The sequence below is a fragment of the Parasteatoda tepidariorum genome, chromosome 3 (genome assembly GCF_982258835.1).
Source record: "Parasteatoda tepidariorum strain Cologne lab strain chromosome 3, Ptep-v5.0, whole genome shotgun sequence".
NCBI classification, from domain to species: Eukaryota; Metazoa; Arthropoda; class Arachnida; order Araneae; family Theridiidae; genus Parasteatoda; species Parasteatoda tepidariorum.
The window spans coordinates 47,398,937-47,424,407 of NC_141757.1; the positions used below are offsets into that span (position 1 = coordinate 47,398,937).

The window sequence follows — 25,471 nt, forward strand, 5'->3', positions numbered from 1 at the left end:
TGCTCCCAACATAAAAAGATCTATTAGAAAGGGATCGTAGTTTAGACAGTACCTAACTGCAATTGGAGAATTCTGTGCTCCAAAATCTGAAGATATTCAAGCTTAATGAAGAAGTGAGTTATTTTTCTCTCTTTCTTTCTGTGCTTACTCCATTAATTTTTGTTTCGATTCAAAATGCATTATAGTGGGTTTATTAATTTTGATTCTATTCTGTTCACTGCAATTTTAAAAAGCTTTGCGTAAATTTTCAATTGTTTCATTGAAATATCACTATGTTTTGGCCGCTATTCCTGTTACCACGGAGTTCTGGCAACCAAGTAAGACGCCAAACATAAGTCGCCGATTTCGCCAAGGGGCACCCTCAAGTATATTTTCCCCCGTTTTTGTGTTCTTTTCATGTATTTAGCATTTTAGTTTTTTTTCTTGAGCGTTGTAGCCATATAATATATAAAATAGGAATGAAATTGTTTTTGAAGGAACGATCACACTTACCTTGGATCTCTTTGGTTTTTCTATTCTTTATTTTAACAGTTTTTATTAAATGTAATTAGTTATTTCAGAAAGTTTCAGTTTGCAGGTAAGCACTTAGATTTTAATACTAAAGTTTCATGATTTGCTTTCATAGTATGTTCTAAAGTATTCGTTGACTTCTTAAAAACCCGATTACTGACATGACATGGCAGAACCGCCTTCCAAAAAACTTTGTATTTTGTCAAAGAAAAGGATATTAAGAGATTCTCAAAGAAGAAGAAGGGCCCAAGAAACATATGTGGAACGTCAAAGAAGGATGGAACATGACCGAATTTCGACAAGCAATTCTAGAGCCCAAGAAGTATCAGAGAAACGTCAAAGATTAGAAGAGGTTTTCACCTATTGGCCAATGATGATTTCGAAAGCAACTTTTGTATTATGCTTTTACAATTTCTGAGGCCTTTTTAAAAAAAAAAAAAAAAAAGCAAGTCTCCACCTGATATTTATATTATAGGTTAGATTACCATAGGCCTTAGGTTACCATAGGCCTTATGTTACCATACCAAAGTTACATCTTCAAACATCCTCAAGAGCTATAACACATCTGCAACAGAACTGGATATGAAGACAAAATTGCAGGACAGGAACACTTTAATTGTCCACAAATTTTCAGATTTCCTGCTATGTTTTAAAAAGCTTTATTTGTGAAAACCGTTAGCGTGGCGGACAGCTGGCCGCCTTTAGCGGCTAGTTATAAATAAATGAATATATATCTTCTGCAATTTATTACCCATTTCTTCTTTCTTTCGAGATCTGATAAAAATCTTAACATTAGAAACCCTTTAAACTGCTTGCCCAATTCATTGCGGAGCAATTACCCATATCAATAATTATAAGTATCTAAATGAGTTTCAAACTCTCACGCTAATGTTAACACTACGTAATTAGCGAACTTATTTGCTCCATAATGGCGGGCTGTACAGCTACCACTAAAAAGTAGTTTTATTCTGAGCCACTCCCTTAGAATCCCTCAACGAGATAAGTGAATTTAATTATTTTGTTCTAAATTGGGATTCAAAACCCAATCTCTGATAGTTATTGTACTACTCGCTGTACTAGATGATACCCAGTACTGTTAGACGTAATAACAAAGTTTTCTGCTTTTACTTAAAAAATTATTTTTGATTTTTGTCTTGTGATATTGAAAAAATTTTATTGACACCCAACAAAAATCATGCTATATTATTAGGAATGAAAAGGAACACATTTATAATTCTAACAATTTTACTTTTATTTTATTACTAGCCGCTAAAGGCGGCCAGCTGTCCGCCACGCTAACGGTTTTCACAAATAAAGTTTTTTAAAACATAGCAGGAAATCTGAAAATTAGTGGATAATTAAAGTGTTCCTGTCCTGCAATTTTGTCTTCATATCCAGTTCTGTTGCAGATGTGTTATAGCTCTTGAGGATGTTTGAAGATGTAACTTTGGTATGGTAACATAAGGCCTATGGTAACCTAAGGCCTATGGTAACCTAACCTATAATATAACTATCAGGTGGAGACTTGTTTTTTTTTTTTTATTTAAAAAAAAGGCCTCAGAAATTGTAAAAGCATAATACAAAAGTTGCTTTCGAAATCATCATTGGCCAATAGGTGAAAACCTCTTCTAATCTTCTTTGACGTTTATCTGATACTTCTTGGGCTCTAGAATTGCTTGTCGAAATTCGGTCATGTTCCATCCTTCTTTGACGTTCCACAGACGCTTCTTGGGCCCTTCTTCCTTGAGAATCTCTTAATATCCTTTTCTTTGACAAAATACAAAGTTTTTTGGAAGGCGGTTCTGCCATCATGTCAGTAATCGGGTCTTTAAGAAGTCAACGAATACTTTAGAACATACTATGAAAGCAAATCATGAAACTTCAGTATTAAAATCTAAGTGCTTACCTGCAAACTGAAACTTTCTGAAATAACTAATTACATTTAATAAAAACTGTTAAAATAAAGAATAGAAAAACCAAAGAGATCCAAGGTAAGTGTGATCGTTCCTCCAAAAACAATTTCATTCCTATTTTATATATTATATGGCTACAACGCTTAAGAAAAAAAACTAAAGTGCTAAATACATGAAAAGAACACAAAAACGGGGGAAAATATACTTGAGGGTGCCCCTTGGCGAAATCGGCGACTTATGTTTGGCGTCTTACTTGGTTGCCAAAACTCCGTGATAACAGGAATAGCGGCCAAAACATAGTGATATTTCAATGAAACAATTGAAAATTTAAACAAAGCTTTTTGAAATTGCAGTGAACAGAATAGAATCAAAATTAATAAACCCACTAAAATGCATTTTGAATCGAAAAAATAATTAATGGAGTAAGCACAGAAAGAAAAAGAGAAAAATAACTCACTTCTTCATTAAGCTTGAATATCTTCAGATTTTGGTGCACAGAATTCTCTAATTGCAGTTAGGTACTGTCTAAACTACGATCCCTTTCTAATAGATCTTTTTATGTTGGGAGCATTTGAACCTTTCACACGACCCATTCAAATCCATCTGATCAATCTTTACGTTCAACCAGAGACATATTTCCCACAAATAGGACATTTATATCTATTACTAATTAAGCCTTCATTCATACACCAGTCAATCACTACTTTTTTTCCTTTGTTATTCAAATCGTACAGAAACTTAAGATTTGTCTTATTGACAGTATTCATTTTTAGTACCAGAAGCAAAAGTAACCTTACCAGCCAGTATCCAAAGTAGAACTAACGGATCTCTGAAATTACATTTAAAAACAACGCTAAATTCTTAACCAATCAGAATCACGATTAAAATCTAAACTAATCAGAATAACGATTGGTTTTCAACATCGCCCAGCTTGGCGATCAACCTCGATCACAACTTGACGGGGGCACCTTCAAATATAGTCTACCCCAAAAACGAATTAATTTTTTATGGTATCAATTTCTATTTCTATATAATTTTTTATGGTATCAATTTCTATTTCTACATTGCTACAAAAATTATCGTCTTCGCTTAAGAAAAAAAAATAGAGCGTGGAAAGAAGAAGAAAAACTTATTATAACAATTATGAACAGCGACAAATAAATCAAAGCAAAGCGTTCTATTTACGTATGGAATATGTTGCCACATTTTTAATACAAAAGTTAAACTTTTCTCCACTTTGATAAATGTAAACTAATGCGAACCTTACAATTAAATTATTAATTCCTTCGTATTCGCGATCGCAACGCTCGAGTACGCCGTCTAGCGGGAGCCTGTAAATATCGGACATTAATTTATCACGTTTTCATTTAGTTCCATCAAAGTCATTGACTGAATCAGACGCCATTTTTAGCAGCAAATAAGAAACAAAATTTCCCTAAGGAAAAGGCCGAAGAACTTGAAAAAAATCTCCAGAATATTAGTAAATCTTTCAGGAACAGAACACGCCAAACATTTGAAGAAAAATTCCTCAATAATTTTTAATTTCTATTATCAACAAACTTGCAACTGATGACTTCCGATTTCGGATACTGTTACAGATGTGTGTATTAAGGTAAAATGCTTTTCTTCTGTCTTCAATTCATTACGAATTAAAGTGAAGTCAACATTGCTTTCGTCATTCCAGTGAATAAATATGAATTCAGAACATACAGAATTGTAATAGTTATAGCATATTCTTCTTCGTTATAGAATAGTATATATTTCTGTATCCATATAATTCGGAAAACAACAATAAAAAATTATCCAAGTTACTTGAAATAGTGCCATTTGTGCTGATTCTTAATTAATTTAAATCGTTTTCTTGGTAAGTTTTTTTTAATTTTGAAAGAATAAGTTCAACTAGAATTCAGCTATTCTGTTTTTAGCTACATATTCAAATTCATATCAATTATAAAATTTTGCTGTGTAGTATGTTATCTAAAAGTAATGAAGGTATAAACTATGTATCTATTATTTGAGAATAAAGTTTTCAAACAAGGAACTTATCATTTTGGAATTCTCCGGGAATCATAAATCAGGTAAGTGCAATGATTTTTACAATAAAAAATTTGCTTGTAAATATTTTTTTTTCATTTGATGATGGTTCTCTACAGAATGGTTTTTTACGTCTGATTAAGAACTATAAGAATAATAAAAAAAGAAACAATATGAAAGTTTTTATTTCAATGTTAATAATTCTTAAAATCGTTTTTTTTATCCTAAGAATTCTTTATTTTCCGTTTTTTAGTTTATAATTTTTTGATAAAAATTGTTCTCAAAATACTTTTGAAAAATTAAATGGTATAACATTATGTGTTTATGTATACTTCTTGTATATTCCAATGTTTGAAATAATATGATTCAGAAAAGTATGGAATAAAAATTCGGTACTTACGACGTATTAACGCCACCGCCGCTACAGATTTGGCGGTTTTTAAGTGCCGCCAATCTACACTTAAAATTTTTGCGACAGTTCATAAAATAAAACACTTTATTTAAAATCAAAATAGTTAATTGGATTTCGGTGGAAAATGAGCCGATATAGAGTTTAGCATAGATTCAAAACAATCATATCGCCATATGAACTCTGATGAATAAGATTCCAAATGAAATAACATTTCCAAAACGTACGTTTGCCAAGATAAAGTTTTATGTTGTGGGAATTGGTACATTTTCGTTTTTTCGGTAAAATATTTCCCTCCTGAAAAAATAAAATTGCATCTTGTTTTGTTTTTGGCAAATCCCAAAGACGAATATTAGTAGCACTAAAAATGGCGACAAAAAAGAGTTTTTTTTTTTTTTGTTTTTTTTTGTTTCGTCAGCATTCTTTATTTTACGTTTCTTAGTTTCTAAATAATGATTTTTATTGAAACTTGAAATTTTTTGACAAAAATTGTTGTCAAAAAACGTTGTTTACAAAATTAAATTTCATAAAATTATGAGGCTTATGTATACTTTTTGTTCATTTTAATTTTTGAACTAATATGATTCTTAAAACTATAGAATGTAAAGTTTAAATGGGCCTTTCATGTTATATCATTAAATTTAGTAATACTATTTCTCGGGCATTAGGTTTTAACTCTTATAAGATTATACATATTTTTTTCTGTTAATGTACAAATATTTTTCCGATGTGTTTTGGATATTCCTTCTCTAATAAAAAGAGATACCATTTTGTTTTCGGTTGTACAAGAAAGAAGATCAAGCATTTTTCTTTTTTAAATTTAATAAGCCACATTAAAGAAGGAACGTTGCAATGCTACACGCTACATTAACGACGTCTCCAGAGTAACTGAATGACGGTTCATATGGAAATCGCAGGTAAGCGTCTCATACAACAACGCCCCCTATAGTTCGTTGCGATCGCGAATATTATTGGTTTAAGTTGTCGAAATTTAATATTTCAATTGCAAGGCTCGCATTAGCATACATTTATAAGAGATATGCATTTTTTAATAGTTTTTTTAATATGGCTCTTATTTGAAGACGAAAAAGCGTAGATTTTCTTACAAAATGACTGATAACTAAAAAACTAATCCAAATTTTCGAAAAGAAAAAAAATACTTCTTCATTATGTCAAAACACAATTTTGTGTCAAGTTTCGTGCCTGGGCGAGGCTTCTGGGGCGATATATTGTGATTACAGACAGACACACAGCCGCTTTTATTATTATGTATAGATTATTTGTACGCTAAATAAATTTAACTAGAAATTTCAAAGTTCTTCTGTTTCTAGCTCTTTTATTAAGGATTTTTAATTTGTTCGCTTTAAAAATGTACCTAATAAGATTCAAAATTCTATCGATTATTAGAACGCAAAATTCTCAGATTACTTAGACTTCCTATTATAAGTGTCCATATGATTAAGAAACGTAATTATTACTTTTAGTTTATAATTATTTGTACGCTAAATAAATGTAACTAGAAGCTGCAAACATTTTCTGTTCCTAGCTCTTTTATTAATAATTTTTAATTTGTTCTCTTTAAAAATGTACCTAATACGATGCAAAATTCTCAGATTACTTAGACTTTCTATTATACGTGTCTATATGACTAAGAAACGCAATTATCTTAAGTCACTGGAATACAGCTGCGATAAAATTGTATTAGACTTTATGTATTAAAAATGAACTTTATATATTAAATTTTATGAAAGATATGTTGGTTTTGAAGGTATGAAAATATTATTTAGGTCCTACTTTACTGGGAGGTTTAAATCCAGAAATATACAAATCTGTCCCAGAGGAGAAGTCAGAGGAAGACAATTTCCCTGAAAATCACATCGGTCGTCTTTGGTTCGGAGTTGAGTATGATGTTGCCACTGAAAGACTGATTGTTCGATTAGTAAAAGCTAAAAATATTCCAAGCAGAGTATATGGGGCTGTCAACTGCTGTGATCCTTTCGTAAGGTATAATCCTTTGTTTTCCCTTTTTAGATAACAATTTATTTAATTACTAGCTGAATGGCCATTCTCCGTAATTGATGAAAAAATGCAAACAAACAATAAATTAGTACTAAACAACACTCCAAAGTCATGCACAAAACAAGTTTTCAGTAATTCATCCAATCAAAATAGAGACTGTCTTGTATTCAGTATCATTTGGCATGATACTGTTACTCAAGACAAACTCATGATATTTAAAATTTACCACGATCATATGATTTTCTCTTATAATTCCATTAGAGGCCCGTAAAGACCTCTTTACGCAGTATCTATATTAAGACTTCACAGTTGAATAGATAACAAATATAATAATTATACCTATATTAATATATTTGGTAACTATTAAAACTGCATCAATTCCTATAATACCAAAAGTGTCTATTACCAAAATTAATTAAGCAACATTGGTTTAAATAATAGTATGGCGACTTTTTCTCGTTTCTCCTCAGTGAATTTTACTATCTCTCGATTAATTGTGCTATTTTTGTAAGTAGCGTATGTTTTGTTTCAATTAGTACCCATTACAAAAATTTATTGGGCAACATTGACGTCAACGATTTGGTGATTTTTTTATGCTCTGTTAAACGAATTTGCTTTCTAAATTATTATTGCTTTCTGATACAAATCTTTTTTTTTATTTCAAATACCGTTGATTTTAAATTATTTAGTTTCCTATAAACACCTTTTTATAGCCTAAATAGAAGTAATTTAAACATGGGGTGTCAAATTACTTTAAGAATGCTAATTTGGTGACGAAGTCTGCCTATGCTACCACGCTCATGTTGATCATTGAGTTTATCAGACGAAACGAATAAAAAATAATTAAATATCTAAAAATGTGCAATAAACTCTTTTTTAAATTAGAGTTATAAGCTAGCAAATATTATTGATGTAATCCTTAAAATATTTGAGAAAACAGAATTATCAGTCTATTTATTTTTATCAGTAGATGGATTTAAACGAATTAAAAAAATACTGCACTTTTCAAATATTTCTCCCAAATGATCTAAAGGAAATTTTTGAGCGACTTTTAGGATTGGGGATTAAGTCTTTAAAATGTCCAAATTTTTTTAAACTTCGTAAGCTCTTAGCCGCATAATCTTTTTGGAGGGATGTTAGTTTAGTACGTTACCGGGATGCACCCCGGGAAAGTAAGCTACTTAATTTCTCTAAAAATTATAGTAAGGAATATAATAAACTCTTTTAAAATTAAATAGTGAGAGAATTATCATATTTTGAACACTAGTTTTAATTTATTTTTTTAAAAACAAAGCTAAAAATAATACCCTTGCAACAAGAAATTGAATACAAGGTAGAAAAAAAAAAACTGATTTTTTTTTCTTTTTTTTTTTTTAGTTGTAGAACGAATGGAAGAGACTAAGAATTGTTAAATAATAATTAATTCCTTATAATTAAAGCTTAATATTAAATTTACTGAAATGATTTAAAATTTTTTGATTTTAATATTAAAATCAACGCGGTTAGGCGTGTGGCAAGAGTTAAGAAGTTTTCTCGTGAGCGCCAAGTCTTAATGGCTCTTGATGTACGCTATTGTACGCTGATGGATAACTAGTCAACTCTTGCCTCTGTGACGTAGCTAAATTAATAGTTAACCGAGCTTTAAACCAAAACATTAATATTTGTCTCATCCAGGCCTCAACTTTGTTCTGGACATAAACAAAAACCGGTTCTGAAGCGTGCGAAGAACTTCCCTCTTTCTCAAACAGACACAAAGCAGAGCTGGTTACGTAATAGAACCGAATAAAATAGAGAGATTTTTCATCATGTAACGTGAATCAAACGTTACTAAACCATATTATGCTGATTATGCTGCATGTGACTGCAAGATCTTTAAAATAATAAGCTTTATGTTTTATATAAACTTTTATACTACATCAATTTCCCTCTTGCGTTAAAGTGTCACATGTATATCTTTTAAATTTCCTAAAAAATCGAAGTTGACGAAATCGAGAATGATACTTAATTGCCAGCTTGAAAACTGCTAAAGTAAAACTTCTCCGAATGATTAATTATGAATTAACACCTTTATTGTTTTTACATACAAATTCATACAAATGATAATTAAAAAATATATGGGGAAAAATAGTTTTCTTTTCCTGAAATATTCACTAGAGGTATTTAAGTTTTCTTTGTACATAAAAAGTTAATATTTACATATATCTAAATTACTAGATTTATTAACAAAGGATTTGTTTTTAAGAAAAATTTATTTCCTCTTTTTATTCTGAAGTTAATAATTAATTGGTGTCCAACAAAGGAAAATGTAATACTTTGTGCTATGTAGACTAAAGCAAAATATAACGTGTATGAAGCACAACTGAAAATGCGTAAATCGACAAAAAAACATAAATTTATCAATTTATGTATTTTCATTTGTGCTTTACTCACGTCGTTTTCTGCTTTAATTAATTGGTGCTTGATAAAAAAAAGTATAGGAAAAAATTATTTTTGTGCTTTGCTTGTTAAAAGTTTTTTTTTCTCTTAGAGAACAATAATTGTCTAACACTTACAACTATTCATCATTATGAAAATTAAGCGTTCACAATTGTTTGTTAAAAATTTACTATTAAAAATTGTAAAAATAAAATTTAAATTTTTGAAAAATTTTATATGACCTCTTTTTTATGATACGAAATGCAAGTTTAAAAGAAATATTTGGCACAACCAAAAGAAATTTATAAACTTTCCTATGATTTTTGTGCACAGAATATATCATCTTGTCTCAATAACTTGTTTCCAATCTATTCTCGTTGTTCAAGGAAAAATGTGTTATCAATCTAAAATTCTTTTCCTGAAAATGCAATATTTTTGTAGCCATAAGTTAAGCCATAAGGGTGAGGAAAGGTAAGTCTCGGGGGATTAACAGGGATTATGTCAGTTGAGTATGTCAAAAGCAAATTAATCCATGCCGGCTTTGGCATAGCCCCGAAACATGTGGTACTTTACTGTTCTTGGTATAACTTATAAAAATAGCCAACTTTTAATTTTTTAAGATCGTTTGTTATTGTGTAGATTATTTTATGAACTTAAACTTTTTATTAGATTTAAATTCTAGCAGTAAAAAAAAATTTCATTTATTTTAAATGGTAATAATAATTTTTATATTTAACTACAGGGTGATTTAAAATTCACACAAGGAAGAGTTTTATAAGAAGGCACATATCTTGACCATGAATTTTTTATTGGTTCATAAAGTGCACAATATAAGACTATACATAAAATACCATAGCGGTAAATAGTTTTCGCAGTTTTACTTGTACACGAGAACTCTTTCGTCATTATTTTCATAATAAACATTTTGTATAAAATGGCTGAGTTTTCTTAATGCAGGCCTCTATAAGGCGTGGAGCCTTATTGATGGTTTATTGAAATAAACCTTATAGTATGACCTTTTTGAAATAAACCTTATAATTAAAAAAAGAATAAGGTTTCTACGGCATTAAATTGTATGATGTTGGTGGCAACCCAGATCATGAAAACGAGAAATTACACGGCCTGAAAATAACTCAACAATACTCAAAACATTGCTCAGCGATGAAAATGTTTCGTTATGAAGTGTAGCTCTCCTTTTTTAATAACTCTGAGCTATCAGTGGCTCGAACAATGCAAATGAAACAAAATTCACCCTTTGAAATACTCTTTATTTACGCACGTTCAGTTTAGCTAGTAAGAAAAATATTCTAAAGAGCTCATTTTTGTGTCCTGTCTTTCATTTAATACGAAGTATTCCTATATTTCATTTCAACGCAACATTGTTTCAATTTCATGTAATATAAATTTTTCTCATCATCTGAAACTTCTGATGAACTAGTTTTATCTTTACTATGCGGCACAAAATACCGCTTTATGCGTTTCAGACGATGTAAAAATTTTGACAGAATATAGTCTCATAAATATTTCTGAGATATTTCAGAAATAGATTTAAAAAGAACCAAGAATAGCTTTTGAATATATCAATAGAGGTTGCAGAAAAGCAGATGTTTTTAATTAGGCGATTACATTAGGCGATTTTGTTTTAATTCAGAACTTGCATTTTTAGTCATATAATTAAATAGGAAATGGAAAATAGTTAAGCGTAAAATGTATGTCTAATTTGTTTAGTCTTTTGTTTTTGCTTAGTTATTGAAGCTAAGCCTCCGAAACTTTTATTCTCTATCATCTACTTCACTTAATATAAACTTATACAATTCGTTAGCATCTAAAATTTTAAAAAGATTCGAATATTTTTTATCTTTACATGCTTAAACAATTCATAGAGGGATGTTATTAAAAAAACGGATAACACACTGTAATAAAATTGAATTATTTATTATACATTTTAAAATTTATTTTTTAAAATTGCATCTAAGAAATTGTTTTTAAGGGGAAATGGGGATATGAAATGGTTTTTCCTCCGAATTCCATATTAAAAGAAATAAAATGTGAATCAATAATCAGAAATAGCTTCTTTTGAATGGTATTTTTGAATTGAACTAAAAATGATAAAAGCTTACTTTTATGGTTGTTTACATTTGCTTAAATAAATCTTTCAGGATCTATCTTATGCCTGATGAACGAAGATATTTACAGTCCAGACCTAAAAAGAAAACATGTAACCCTAAATTTGATGAAACTTTTCTATTTCAGGTAAGTAAAACGTCACTTCTATTACTAAGATAATCTTCTTCTGTAGCTCTACAGCCTGTTGTAGGCCAAAGCTGTCTTCAAAAGTTTCTTCCATCAGGTATAATACTCTGCTCCACTCATTGGGAATTATCCACAAAGATAATCTAGTAGATAAATTAAATAGAGTGCCAAAAATATTTATTTTAAATATTTATGCAAAAAATTAATTATTAAGAATTTAATTCTGCTTATGCTAAAGCCTTATTATCACATTCTCAAACGCGTTTTTAATTAAAAAAAACTAATTTAAAAATTTCTAAATCTCGCAAATATAAAATAATGAATATAGTTTAAAGTTTTTGTATTTTTAAATAAATTTTAATTCGTAAGAGAAAAAAAATCAAATCCTGTTTACGAATGAGGGGATTTGTCTTATGAATCCTTTGTAAATCAGATTATTATTCAAGTAATTCTTATTTATTTGGAATTTTTGAAACTTTATCCAAACACCGTTACACTTTAGTTGGAAAATAATTAAATCCGGTTAAGTCCGGTTAATCCTTCTAAGGATGTTTCATAAGTAATCACTCTTACAATCGTACAAAATGCTACTTTCATTGTTGTCGAAAACAGTTGTTCATACTTATGTTACGTATGGTATCTCACTAGGTAGTGTTTTTTAAGATGATTACCAAAATGATGCAAAACAACAAGAAAAAGAGTCATGGATTTTGAAAATGAAATTTTTAACATTAGAGAATTTAACCCACTACATTGTCTGGACTCGTAAGAAAGTGGAATTCTTTCTTTGATTTTAATTCTCAATGTCGGTTTTTATTTTAAAAAAGATTCATTTATTTTAAATACTTAAAATATTTGCCTATTCCAAACGTCAGTCAATTCTTCTCAACAAAAGAGTATATATAGTTCAAAATCAAAGTTTTTCTGCGAGTTTAAACTAATCACTCTGCTGCGCTTTTATTATTCTTGTCGAAAGAGTTTATGCTTGTACAGTAAGCAAAAAAAATAATGATAAATAAATAAAAGTATCAACTTAAATAGGTTTTGATCACATGATCGGATCGTCACGTATTAGGACTCAATCTTAATAGTTAAAGGGGGTGATTTCAAATATGCTAACTAATTAGAGCAAACGATTTTTTAAGTTACAAAATTAGACAGAAAAACGTACTTTCTTTGAATAAACGTACATTTTTTCAACAGATTCAGATTATTGACCCCTGAAATATAGGAAGTAGTCGTAATCTGGGAAATATGGTCCCAATAGTTTGATGAGGAGAGTGGTCCAGTGTTGGGATGCTAATTTTTTAGACCACTTAATGCTAATTTATCTTTTTGCTTATTTCACCATGTCCCAAAAACTTTTTAAGCAAACTTTCAAAAAAAATTTGCTATTGTAAAATTTGTTTATCCAAAGATGATTCCCAGCAAAATATAATTTTTAGTAAATATTTATTATTATTATTTTATTTTATTGAAAAATAGTCGAAACATTTATAAACATAGAAATAAATTATCAATAAAGTTAGAAATAAATTAAATCCTGTCGTTGTTATAAATCCATTGCTTTTTTATCATCACGTTGCCAATATACTTATCAATTCTTCGTTATTATTCCTCTAAATAAATATTTAATAATACTTCTTCTAAATAAATAATTTGAATTATTATCAAATAACGCAAGCAGTAAGTTCGTTATTTTCAACATAGCTTACGTAATTTATGAACATAACCATATTTGAGTGACTATGCTATAATTTATTTGAAATTCTGATATAGAGCTAATCATTTCAAAAATTAGTTTTAAAAAAAATCACTGTAAAATTAATATTATATCTCAAAACTGGACAGAAGATAAGAGAGAAAACAATCACGAGACAGGGATACAAATTTATATTGTGCAGAAGATTTAAATGAAAAGAAATATCATGGGAAATGATGGGGGGGGGGGAAATAAATTTTTAATGTGTAATTATTATCCTGTACTTTTTTTATTACTCATATAGTTATTACTCCTATAGTTAACGTAGGTGACTGGTGTCCCCTTTGATGCGAATGGCACACAGGTGTCCTTTTTGCATATTTTTTTCTGACGCTAGGCAAAATATATTTTGGTGTTTTTTAAGAATAAATAACAGTTTAATAATTAATAAAAAAAATCTGTCAGATTATAGGAATTATATTTATATAACATTGAAACTGTGTGCTATAATATAAAATAAAAGAAAAATGGTTTGAAAAAAATTATTTTCATTCATATTCAAAAATGTATCAATAATTAATTATGCAAATTAAAAAATAACTGTTTTTGTTAGATCTAAATAACTGCAAATAAATACAAAAAATAAAACTATTGTTTGGAAGTAAGCTGTGAAGATTTTACCTATAGCGCAAAAAAAGACACCTGTATTTCATGCTGTATTTCATAAACACAAATTATTAAAATGCTAAATATAATAATTTTTACTTATTTTGACCTAAATTAATACAAAATAATAACAAAAGATATGAAAAATACGTTTAGTAAAAATTCCGCTTCAAAGAATTAACGAAACACCTAACTCGTTTCATCTAATTCATGGAGAGTTTTGTTGCACATTCTATCATCAATTTTACGCAATTAAGTTTTTCTGTTTATCAAAATAAGAATGAAATGTTAAAAATAAAGATCTGCCATATCTGTCTTTAAAAATATTAATATATATTCCAAAACAATCAGCTTTAACATCGACTGTTCGATAACTATATTTCTCACAGGAACACTTCTAAAATAAGGCTAATATCTGAAGGATAGGTTAAAATTATCCTTAACCTGAGCAATGTTAGCCCCTTTGGGCAACTGTAGAACAGGGAGAATTTTTTCGATCGAAATCAAAATACAATTTGTCAGCCCGTCGGCCACTGGATTTATGTCATCTGTTGGCGAAAGCGACCCACCCTATTGATTCTTTTACCGCTCTTAATACTTATAAAGAGTAGAAAAAACAAAAGCACTGCCTGTTGACATAATATCAGAAAAAGGGAATAAACTAATCCTGTTAGACATAAGGTATACGTTATGAGTATTAAGATACGATAAATTTATTGAACCGTTATCCGTGACTTTCTCGGTGGATTTTATTATGTGAATTATTTTTAATTGAATTTGCGAGTGAAGAAATGGAATAATGGCAGTTTTTAAAAACTTAAATCGACAAAGAAATTACATAAAATGTATTGTTAAATCTTCACTTAAAACAAAATAAAAAAATTTTTATTATAGACGTAGAGGTGATTTTAAATATGAAATTTATCTAGAAAAGCATTTGTACAACATTTCTTAAAAGAGAATTAGGTCGTCGCAATTACGATGTCTCAGTGATGCAGCGAAAAGGTTTTCCCCATACACCGAAGAGCCATTACATTATGACCACCCTCCATCTATAACAATGGGCTCGCCCAGATTTTCATGGTTTCTCGCCCAGGAACAATGTTTTTATGGGGCACATTAGGACCCATTATCCTCATAGAACAATCCCTGACGTCTGTAAGCTTCTTGAACATAGTAGCAGACCCAGGTACCACCATTCATGGCAACAGTTTTTCCTGCTGGGGATGGTGTTCACCAACAGAATAACGCACCATGTCATAAGGGTCGAATTGTCGAGGAACATTCCAGTGACTTTCAAGTCATGTCTTGGCCCCCAAATTCACCTGACCTTAATCCAGAAGAGCATTTGTGGTCCTACTTGGAAAACCAAATTCATGCTGCAACGCTCCCCCCCCCCCGCAATGTGACGGAATTGAAAGGACCAGTTGGTGAGCGCTTGGTACCAGATACCTCAGACTACCTATCAGCACCTTATGGAATCAATGCCACGACGGGTGCTAGCAGTTTTGAGGGCTAAAGGTGATCCTACATGTTATTAGCAGGGTGGTCATAATGTAATGGCTCTTCTGTGTATATAGTCCCGTTCAACCGTGATGTTAGTCTGAAATAAAATAAAAAAATTACGATTTTATTTAGATTAGCATCATTTGCTTTTACTATGTCATTTAATTACTATTTTTGCTCCGAAAAATATCTGTAATAAGTGTAAAGCTAGCAGTAATAATTGTCAAATTCGCGGGCCATTAAAAATAATGATTTTCTGTACAGATCATAGAATGAAAATGAGATGAATAAAACTGCAATTAAACGAAACTGACTTAAAAGGAAAATAGTATTTTTTAAATCGATGTGAAATGTTATTTTCAGAAAAACTAATTAAAAAAAGAGAAGAAAAATGGTTATATTGATTTTTGAGTTGAATGGTATAAAAACCTTGATCATTTATGCTGTATTAAAAGTGAACTAATACTTGTTATATATACAATGCAACGAAATCAAGGGATGTTATAAAATAAGCCTGAAAGGCTAAGAGTCTAAATTGAGAGAAGACCATGGTACCTCGACATGGCGAGAGAGGTGTTTAACTAAAAAATGAGCAGGGACTACTAGTTACTAGACCAGGGATGTCCAAGTTCCCCGTGACGTCCGTTTGGTCGAGTGATTGATCTTTCTACCTTTATATCTATGTAAATGAAGAAACCACTTTCTATAGAAAAACCGGAAAGTAACTTCAATGCAAAAGATTATAGGTCTTGAAATTTTATTTTATGAGTAATATCTTTTTCTTCTTAGTACCTGCTGCTTTTTTGGAAGAAATAACTTAGGATCCATTCGAGTGGCCTCAAATTAAATTACATTTCATAATCTCTAGAATTATTGATCCTAATAAGAGCGGAAAAAAATATTATTTCAGCGAAAAATTGCTAAATACAGAAGGGAAAATTATGTTTAGAAATTTCATACTAGATACACTTGTAACGATATGGTAAGGAAATTGGTCTGAACATATCCCGATTTTACTATTTTTCGCTTTATCAATATACTGTAAAAAAAATTCTGGATCAAATTACGGCAAGAAGTATCGGCACTCAGGATACCGTAAATGCTTTTTATCATTAAATCCCTTTTAACTGGGGCATGTTACGGAGCAAAAAATCTAATAAACCTTAATTTTTACAGTATTAACCACCTTAAAATCATTAAATCACACTCTGATTAAGTATATATTACTATAAGAATTACGATATAATATTTTAATCTAAAAATAGATTTTACGGATGATGCACCCAAAGTGCCGATACTTTATACCGTTATTAGAACCGGAATGTTTTACAATATAGTTATATTTATATATTAATTGCAATTAACACTTTTTTAGACAACAATTGTTTGTTGGAAACGTTAATGCATTTTGTTTTTAATTAATATTAAATATGCTTTCCTTTCAATTTCCGAACCAGTTTTATTAGTTTCAGCATAGATTCCAATCAGATTTTTACAGTTTTCGACAATTCTCTATCCCTGTACCATACCGAAATCATAATAAAACGAGGTTATTTTTGCTTCTGCAAGCCTTTGAGCCTTTGCTGGCAGATTATTTATGGAGTAAATATCCACGAAGTTCTTAAGCCACTCTTAAATAGCCTTTTTGTATATAACAAAATATTCATGTACTGGTATAATATCATGCGTCAACAAAATATCATGCATACCATTATTTTCATGTACTGGCCGCTCTACATCATTATTTCAACAGGAACGAGTCCTTTGATCCTGACGTATGAAAATCACCCCAAGTCATTTTCCTCCTATAGTTGGAAAATATGAATATTTTTTCTTGATTCTATTAATATATATTAATACACTTACTATTGTAGATCATGATATATTACTTTCAACTCCTTTCTCGACGATTATTTGAAGTTTTTGATAGCACCTTTATGTCCCCTGTAGCCTAAAAAAGAAGACATGCTACAATCCAGACATAACTATGCTAAACCATGATTAACATTTTCATCAAATTAACGCTCACGTACCAGGAATACCGGTGATGAGTTTGTTGAACGTGTTGTTCCTCACAAAACTGTTGCATGTTTGCATTAAATGCAATTTTAACATTAAACTGAATTAAAATTTGTTGGTTTTGTTGGGACTTCGTATAATATTATCATTTATAATACGCTACGATAATAAAAAAAAAATCTAATATTGTTTCCCATTGACAACTTTCAGCTTCCCAACCGATCAATAAGTGAAAGAACCCTTAAGTTCACAGTCTTCGATAACGACAGGGGCAAACACCACAATCCGATCGGGCATGTCTTACTACCCCTCAAGGAATTCTTTGACTCGGAGAACCATACTCAAATTCAGTGGCGCGATTTGGAGAAAAAAGAAACTCAAGTAAGTAAACACTCTCTCTCATTTTTGATCTTACTCATCTTTTATGATCTTAACTTTGAGCTAAAAGAATACGGGGAGGAAGTTTCCTAACTAAAGATGGATGACGAAAGTCCCCAAGAAACAGAAGGTAACCAATGAAGAGGAAAAATGAAGAATCTTCCTTCTTCGAGTATTTGCGTAGAAAAATGTAGCACCAGACGTTTCATTTTTCTTTTAATTTTGGAAGTTCGTTGCCCTTTGTCTTAACGTAAATGTAGGTGCTAAAATACAAAGGCATGTGGATGCTTAGAGCACATTCCTCGATTGCAACAATGGATTAAGTAGTGGGGAGACAATTTAATTTAAAGGAAACAAAACGATATATTCATAAAATTTTAATCCATACTTTAAATTTATATTGATGTAACTCTATTAGGAAATTATTTTTTGGTAAAAAAAATTATTAGTATTCTTAGCTTTCTTAAATGCAAAAAATATCTAAATTTTAATGAGAAATTATTTATGAGAATAAATGAGAATTAAATTTGTGTGAAAATCTTATTTTAGCTTAAGCCAAATATTTGCCTAATAAAAATTTAATGTTATAATAAAAATCACGACAATAGTAGACTGAAAGTTTTCGTGCTTTTAAGACGATTCTGCACTTTTAATCTTAGCAGGAATCCTGCCTCCTTTGACAGAATTTCAGGGGTCGTTTCGCCCTTCATTCCCTTTCAGCATGTCTCTGCTAAAATATGAAATGTTACTGAGAAAACTAGATCTACAGTTAACAATCATTAACCGTATTGCTGTCTAATATAAGATTAAAATTTGTCCTTAGTTCTTTCTTTTAGAGTAAGTGAATAAATTAAATTAAATTTGAAAACTATCGTTGATTTCATGTCGTTATATCCAGAAAAGATAACTGTCATATTACCTTGATTATTAATAAACAAAGAGGTTCCAAACGTCTTTGACTGCCATCATCGTAAAATTAATACAAGTTAAAATGGTCTTTACCTGTATAGATTGTCTTTTTTTTTTATCCGTCACAAACAGAATAACCGTTTTCAGGGTAGCAAGGTAAGTAAATCTATACATAATAATAAAAGCGGCTGTGTGTGTGTGTGTGTGTCTGTAATCACAATATATCGCCCCAGAAGCCTCGCCCAGGCACGAAACTCGGCACATAATTGTGTTTTGACATAATGAAGAAGTATTTTTTTTCTTTTTTAAAAATTTGGATTAGTTATTTAGTTATCAGTCATTTTGTAAGTCTATGCTTTTCGTCTGCTTTTTCGTCTTCAAAGAGCCATATTCAAAAAACTATTAAAAAATGCATATACTTTTCCCCACTCTTATAAATGTATGCTAATGCGAACCTTACAATTGAAATATTAATTTTCGACAACTTAAACCAATGATATACGAAGGAATTAATAATTTAATTGTAAAGTTCGCATTAGTTTACATTTATTAAAGTGGAGAAAAGTTTAACTTTTGTATTAAAAATGTGGCAACATATTCGATACGTAAATAGAACGCTTCGCTTTGATATATTTGTCGCTGTTCATAATTGTTATAATAAGTTTTTCTTCTTCTTTCCACGCTCTATTTTTTTTTCTTAAGCGAAGACGATAATTTTTGTAGCGATATTGTAGTACTTTGTACAACTAAAAATTCTTTTCACAACACTTTAAAAATATTTACTTTATTTTCTTTATATATACAGAGAACAGTCGGCAAAGAATTCGATTAGGTTGAAAAACATTTTGCTAAAAAGGAACGAATTCCAAAAGAAAAAATAAGCAACTTAAAAAATAAAAATGCTGATGCCAGCCAATTTTTTGAAAGTTAACTTAGAAACAACAAACCAAACGATGTTAAATAACAAACCAAACGATGTTAACAAAATGACGTAGAAAGCGCCACTAGATCAAAATTATACAAGCACAACTAGATCAAATTATAATACCTGAGTGCTTGACGTAACAGATATAGAAATAGAATTTGATACCATAAAAAATTATATAGAAATAGAAATTGATACCATAAAAAATTTATTCGTTTTCGTGTTCTTTTCATGTATTTAGCATTTTAGTTTTTTTTCTTCTTAAGCGTTGTAGCTATATAATTTCAAACATCCTCAAGAGCTATAACACATCTGCAGCAGAACTGGATATGAAGACAAAATAGCAGGACAGGAACACTTTAATTGTCCACTAATCTTCAGATTTCCTGCTACGTTTTAAAAAACTTTATTTGTGAAAACCTTCAGCGTGGCGGACAGCTGGCCGCCTTAGGCGGCTAGTAATCAATAAATCTAAGATCATCATTTAGCTTGGAATTTATAAGGAGACAAAAGAAAATTACAAGCATCTAATTAATTTTGAGTTAGAAAATTTCTATCTTTACGCACGAGCATCTAATCAGAAATATCTGTTCAACGCTAAACCATAATATCGCGCAAAATCGCTGATACATCAATAAGGTGTTGAATTGTACATTGTTGCCATTCCAGATAAACCATAATATTGTGCAATAATAACAATAATTTTGCTTGACTATAATCGTTCAGCGTAGTTACAGTAAATCTGAATGATGTAATAGTTCATCACGAAACAAAATTAGTGTAATTTTATACAATTACTTAAAAATTATTTCGCATTTATAAATTATAATTTGTGTTGAATTTAATAATTTTAAAGGAACATTTTGTAAATATACGATTAATTAGTATTAGAAATCTTTAATTGTAGTAGATCTTTCATTATAGTTTTTATTTTGCTTATTTGTCCTTCCTTGTTTTTTAACACTTAATTATCCTACCTACTAAGTCTTCTTATTTTCGTAATTGATCTAATTTTATACCCTATCCTTCTTTAATTTTTTGACACTTATCCTTTCTAATAACTTATTTCTATCTCGGTTCCTAAAGTAATTCTCTAAACATTCTTTCTTTGCTTTTTAACACATATCCTTTCTGTAAATGCTTTTTATTTGAGTACCTGTTATAAATTTTTACTTTTCTTTGCTTTTTCAAGACTTATCCTTTCTAATAAGTGATTTCTATCTAGGTATTTGATATAATTTTCTACATACTCTTTCTTTGCATCACACTTATCCTTTCTATTAAATATTTTTTATCTCGGTTCCTGCCATAATTTAATACTTTATCTTTCCTTAATTTACTTAACACTATCTTTTCTAGTATATATATGCTTTTTTACTTATTTGATATAGTTTCACTTTTCTTCTTTGGTGATTTATAGCTAACAAAATGCTTTTATCTCGGTTATTTTATATAATTTTACACACTATCTTTAGTTGCTTAACATTTATCCGATACAAAAAATATTTTTAAAAAAGCCAACGACAATATGTAAATAAAGTCAAAATTATGCTTGTAAATTCAGTGGATGTTTTATTGTTCCCGATGTACAAGAAAGAATTTTTATCTTTTGGGTGGACTTCATTAATAAGATTGATTGATCACATTTCTGTAAATATTCATTACAGCTATTATTCGAAATGAAAGCCTGGATGCAATCAACTGTGGAATAAATATATTGCGCAGAGCTACCGAGCTATTTTTCCTAGACCATTAATAATATGGAGTTAGATTATTTGACTCCCACACTACATAGGAGGAGATATCCTTTGTTATTTTGCCACCCATACACATGGAAACGCGGAAATGGATTTATTGCATTTAGTTTATATGATTTCAATGCACTTATTTGATGATTTCCGTTCTATCTGTTTCAGAATGTTTCCTAAATTATTTTAGCCAAATAGAAGATAATTTAGTTTTAAAAAAAGCATAGAAACGATACTTATATCTTAATATGATTGAAAGAGTAGATATCATATATTATGATTGATTTGCTTTGAAACATAGTTTTAAGCCTTTTTACACTAGAGAAATTATAAGATTGTATTAAAATTTCATTATTTTTTAACATTGTCTATTTTTAATAGTATAAAATTAAATAAATATTTATTCTCGTGTTATCGTAAAAAAAGAAAAATAAACGTTATTATTAACCCTTTACAATAATTATGATTATAAAGTTACGAAAGAATCATATCATCAAGTGTTATTATCAAGGTTTGTATTCAATCGGAATTTTATTTATTTATATTTTTTGTTCAAAGCTGCTAGAAAACAACAGATTTGGTTGTCTTTTCCGATTATTGAAATGAATTCTCAGATTTTCACTAAGGAAATTGAGAAATTCGGAATTGAATTTCATGTTATTCCCAGCTTACAAATCATTTCTGTAAATCCTTCAGTGACCCATCAAGTGCCCTGAACAGAAGAATTCAACGAAAGTTTAAAGTTGAAAACTAAAAGGATATTCCGAAAATAAGTTCTTTACAAAATTGATACCGCAAAATGTTATGTTCTTTTCCTCCATTTAAACTGCATATATTTTTTTTAAACTTTTTGGATCTTACCTTTTGTATCTTATTGTTATTTTCTTGTAATTTATTAACTGCTACTATATTTTAAATTTATCTTACAAAACTTTGTCAGATGTAATTCAACAGCAGAAGTTTAAAAGTGAAAACTAGAAAACGATTACAAAAATGCATTCCTTATAAAATCGCTTGTTCAAAAAATCGTGTTTTTTTCCCCTTTATTCAATTATTTATATTAATAAAGCAGAATATTTATATGTGGGTATTTGTGTATGCACCTTATGCAAATCCGCAATTCTAAACCGATGCGATGTTACTGAAAAATATGAAACACCGACATTCTTTAGAAAACCTTGACATTGTAAATAATGCTGAACGATTTCAGGTAAAGTATGAAATATGAGAATTATTACATACTTTCCCTAGAAATTATCTATAATACCTAGGCATACCATAGAATGACAAATGCTATATTAGCATATGAAAAAAGGTTCCGGTGAGCTTCATGAAGTACGTGATATAACTCTGAGTAATACTGTATAATCTTACATCTTCTTTAACGTGATAAATAAGTTTACTTTTGTTCTTTTGTTTTTCACATCATAGCGATTTAGCAGCTGATAGTCCCTGGGTTCCTTTTAAGTGTTATTTGGCTTTTTGTGCATCATTTACTAATTTTTGGTAAGTAGTTTCGGTTAAGAACAAGCTATTTTTTGCAGCATTAACTCGTATTTTGGACTGTTCATCGTTGAATCATTATTTCATGTCTATAGGCCATGACTCCTTTTCTAAGCACTACTGCTTGCTCCCCCTTTTTTATGCAGCACAGTAAAAACAATAAATTTTTTGTCGAATAAATTTATCTAAAATTGCGCATCGTGACACTTCCGAACAAACTGCAACTGACTAAATGCAACGGACAAATTCTGAGCCAGAGACGCGTTCTAAAAGTCACGTGCACCGCCATGTGATATTCGATACGAATCAGAGATATATTTCACTCTTTGCTATTTCGCATTTAGCATTCCACAGAAGGCCTTGGGAATGTGTGAAATATGAATCGTTTCATGCATTGTTGGATAGTTTTAGGCATTGCATGTAATGCCGGATTTCAAACTTTGCCAGTAACAATTGTACGTTCAAAAACACGGCAGACGCAGCTGTCTACTTTAAAACTCTCTCCAATCACCAGTTTGCGAACTACATCCCAAAGAAAATTTTTTCTAAGGATTTGATGAATATTTTATAATATAAGTGATTCACTAGATTGCAGATCACTAGTGCAGTTCACTAGATCATTTAAAAATTAGTTTTATCGCACGTTATTATAGATTATTTATCATAGGTTTCTAATGTTATCGCAAGTAAAATCAACGTTAATAATTTCATGAAGTATGGAAATGACGTCACCAAATACGTATTTTTAAAGTTATATGGGATCACGGGTATCTTACATTGATGCTTAAGCTTTTAAAGCGTGTCTCTATAAACTAAATTTGTGAAAACTCCACAAGAACTAAGTTATCTACTATGCCATAAAAAAATTATGTTAAAGTCTGAATATCACATTTTAAATGATACTATGTGTATAATTAATATTTCTTTTAGTGAGTTAAACAGCTAAATCGAATTATGGTAAATCTAAGCCGTACAACTAATAAGAAGAAAATAAAGTTTGTAAGGCCATAAATGTGTAAGATGGAGACATTAGGGTGTGGTTATTCGTTTTGAAGAGCAGTAAAAAATCCATTCCCACAGTACTTATTCTTTTTGGTGTAATAGGTTCTCATTACCATAATACTTATAACGGTTATACCAGCGATGTATTTAAAGAAGCATTATTTCTGAAAGGCGACTCTTCACGGCCTTTGAAATAAGTACCGATATTAGTTCGTTCACCAAATATTATTAATAAGAATAATAGTGTTGTCAGTAATTATTTTCGGAAATTACTATTAACTAATCTTGATAACAGGTGTAATTTTAAATAAACAAAAATTTTATTTAAATGCTTGACTGATAGAGAAAATGTATTTATTTGTATCCGTAAAACGTAAAAAGTGCCTTATTGTTATTGAAAATTTTCATCCAGTCGAGCACCTAGCCCCATTTTTTGGGTTCTATCTTTTAACGGCTATGGTAGGAATGACACGAAATTTTGAACCAGCTCAGATGACGCAGATAGCGTCTGAGCTTTCACCCCTTTCTCCAAACTTCTGCACCACGACCAACGATAAAATTTCAGTCAAAACCGATTTAATTTGCACCTTGGGACGTATATGCGTCAGTTGTTTTGTCGTCCAACAGGTTCGAACTCATTTCCCTCAGCTCTCTAATCAATGGTATTAGTGACGTCTTAAACGACTGTACCACCGAAGGTGCTTTGATAATTTCTATAACTATTATGTTTTCATGTTTTTAATAAGTACTAAATATACTTATATGGATACTACTGTGAAAATCGATTGGAAAGGGTATCGAAAGGAATGGTACCCAACGGAATGGATACGTGTCGGAGAAAATTGTAGATTGGGCTACTTTTTGATTATCAGAAGTTAGCCTCGAGCAATAGCCAAATGATACTAAAATGCCAAATAATACTGAAAACTATTATTTTTGTTTTGAAAGGATGAACTTCCAAAAACATGATTTTCTTTATCTGATAATGCTACCGGGAAGAGCACAAGTACCTGCGAAAATATAATGTGGTATAATTTTTGACTATCTGACTTGAAATTAGGCAATTTTTGACTTTCAACAGCTGACCTCAAACAACAGCATTATGCTAAATGATACTGAATATAATTAGTCTTTATTTTGAAGAAATGAAATTCTAAAACCATGTTTTTCTTAATCTAATAATATAAAGCCGTTTTGGAACGGGCAACAAATAAAAAAAAATCTGAAAAATTGGAATAGTTTTATAGCTTAACCAATTGTGTCGGTATAGGTTTTTCAATTTTGTGCATGATTTCGTAGTGCTGATTAATACTGATTTATTGATCATTTCTTTTTTTTTTTCAAACCATACGGAGAGCGGGTATTCAGCTATTTTTTTTTAATAAAATGAACCATTTTAAGGAACCTTACTCAATGAATTTTACTATACAGTTATAATTTATGAATTGTAGAAAACTTTAAAGCTAAATTTCGACACAAATCTTATGGAATATATTCCCTTAAAGTTTTCCATTAGAAGACAATAGCCTTCAGCTGAACGAAGTAACACTGTTCTCATTT

General features: G+C 30.0%; 1 protein-coding gene across 1 annotated transcript in view; it reads left to right on the plus strand.

Moving 5' to 3' along the window:
- Positions 1-25,471, plus strand: part of LOC107447089 (synaptotagmin-15) — a 75,797-nt gene that overhangs the window by 42,279 nt on the left and 8,047 nt on the right. The window contains exons 4-6 of the mRNA XM_016061903.4: positions 6,654-6,870; positions 11,460-11,553; positions 17,657-17,827. Coding sequence (XP_015917389.3) covers positions 6,654-6,870; positions 11,460-11,553; positions 17,657-17,827 — 482 coding nt within the window. The remainder of the gene's footprint in view (positions 1-6,653; positions 6,871-11,459; positions 11,554-17,656; positions 17,828-25,471) is intronic.